Source organism: Anarrhichthys ocellatus, unplaced genomic scaffold (genome assembly GCF_004355925.1).
Source record: "Anarrhichthys ocellatus isolate YVR2014 unplaced genomic scaffold, GSC_Weel_1.0 scaffold83, whole genome shotgun sequence".
Lineage (NCBI taxonomy): Eukaryota > Metazoa > Chordata > Actinopteri > Perciformes > Anarhichadidae > Anarrhichthys > Anarrhichthys ocellatus.
In genome coordinates, this window is record NW_022280113.1 from 627,145 (window position 1) to 628,818 (window position 1,674).

A 1,674-nucleotide genomic window follows, 5' to 3' on the forward strand; every position below is an offset into this window, starting at 1 on the left:
ACACACACACACACACACACACACACACACACACACACACACACACAGTGAAGCAGACCTACACAATGTTCTGGGTGTTGAATGCACACACTGATGAAGTATTGAGCAGAGTGGGGAGTTTGAGAGCTGGTGAAAAGAGTGTATGTATGAGAGAGAGGGAGAACTAGCGTGTAAAAGAGAGGATCTCTGCATATGTGCGTGTGTGTTTTTCAGCGCTCTTTGTACATTTGTCTCGACGTGGACTGAACCTCACCTGATTCTGTATGTAGGCATGTACTCTCTCCAGCATCCCCTCACAGGTGTACTCATAAGGCAGATATGGCTCAACCTGAAAATGACAAAGAAACACAGTCCGCACCCCATTAATGTTTCCATAATTTGCACATCGCAAAATGTACTTTTTGTTGCTGTCAATTCATTGTTCACAATAAACCTCTTTGTTCATTTCAGCAGGTGGATGCTTCTATTGTCAGATTTCGGCGAGGGCTGCTTGGAAACTAATTAGGCATCATTTGCATACTAACAGATCATCCCCTGCTGTGATGTGCTGGCTGTATAACTAAAAGAATACTTTTGATTGTCCTAATTAGTGATGAGCTGTAAATAAATAATAATAATAATTTAAAAAAAAAAATATATATATATATATGCATATTCTTTTGTGTGTTCTCGCTAATACCAGTTCACGCAAATGCTGGATGAATGTAAAATAGCTCCAACGGCAGTGCTTGGAATAATACAAATTCAATTAGCTGATAATAGAAGTGCTTTATATTGTTGATATCCTAATTAGAAATCAGCCACACTCCATACAAATATCAATCAAAGCTCCGTGATTGACTTAAAGGAAGTTGTTACAAAAGTGTAACAAATGGAGAGACTTTTCTCCACGTTTAAACGCTGCCAGCAGAGATCGAAGCGGCTTGTCTTTATGCCTCAGTAAATGATACACGACTCACCAAATTGCATTTCCAATCTAAAATCTAAGCAGTCATGATGTTCAACCATGTGTGAAATCAGACTTGGCCCATTTCAAGAGAAAACCACTGAGAAGCGAGTATGCAGGGATGATGCAATTTAAAAAAAACGTTCCGCACACTGCAAATCTGATCAAAGCCTCGTGTTAATTTACTTTGTAAGCCGGAGCAGAAAGTAAACATTTGCACGGGAGGGACAGAAACTCTAACAGACTTCCTTCTTTTCTTTCTGTCACAATTTACTTAAAGGCAAGGTGACTTTAGAGCATGTTCTCATTTACAGCAGCAGCCTGAAGAAGAATTTTACATCAGCATAGAACAAAGAAGTTGCAGTTTCCTCAAAACCAAAACTTTTTACATGTCGTTTTCATCTTCTATCACAGAAAGTATCAGTTTAATCAACTAAAGCATAAAATATTGAAACCATAATTTGGCCAAAGATTGTGCAAAGGACTCTTCAACCAGATGGAGGGAGAAAGACTTAAGGTCGGAAAGGAGGAACACATAAAAGAAAGGGAATAATGAAACCACGGATGACAGAGAAAGAAAAAACACAATGAATGAGATGAAGAAAGGATTTATTGGAACATGAGAACTTGTCAGCGAGCCAGAGATTGCTTTGTCCTGCATGACTGAACATGAGCCTCTGCCACACACACACACACACACACACACACACACACACACACACACACAC

At 39.4% G+C, this 1,674-nt stretch overlaps 1 protein-coding gene across 3 annotated transcripts in view; it reads right to left on the reverse strand.

Annotated features, from left to right (window-relative positions):
* The window catches only part of LOC116398410 (alpha-1,6-mannosylglycoprotein 6-beta-N-acetylglucosaminyltransferase B-like), a 61,992-nt gene that overhangs the window by 6,092 nt on the left and 54,226 nt on the right, over positions 1-1,674 (reverse strand). For all 3 annotated transcript variants that reach the window (XM_031874669.1, XM_031874668.1, XM_031874667.1), the window contains exon 13: positions 254-328. In XM_031874669.1, coding sequence (XP_031730529.1) covers positions 254-328 — 75 coding nt within the window. The remainder of the gene's footprint in view (positions 1-253; positions 329-1,674) is intronic.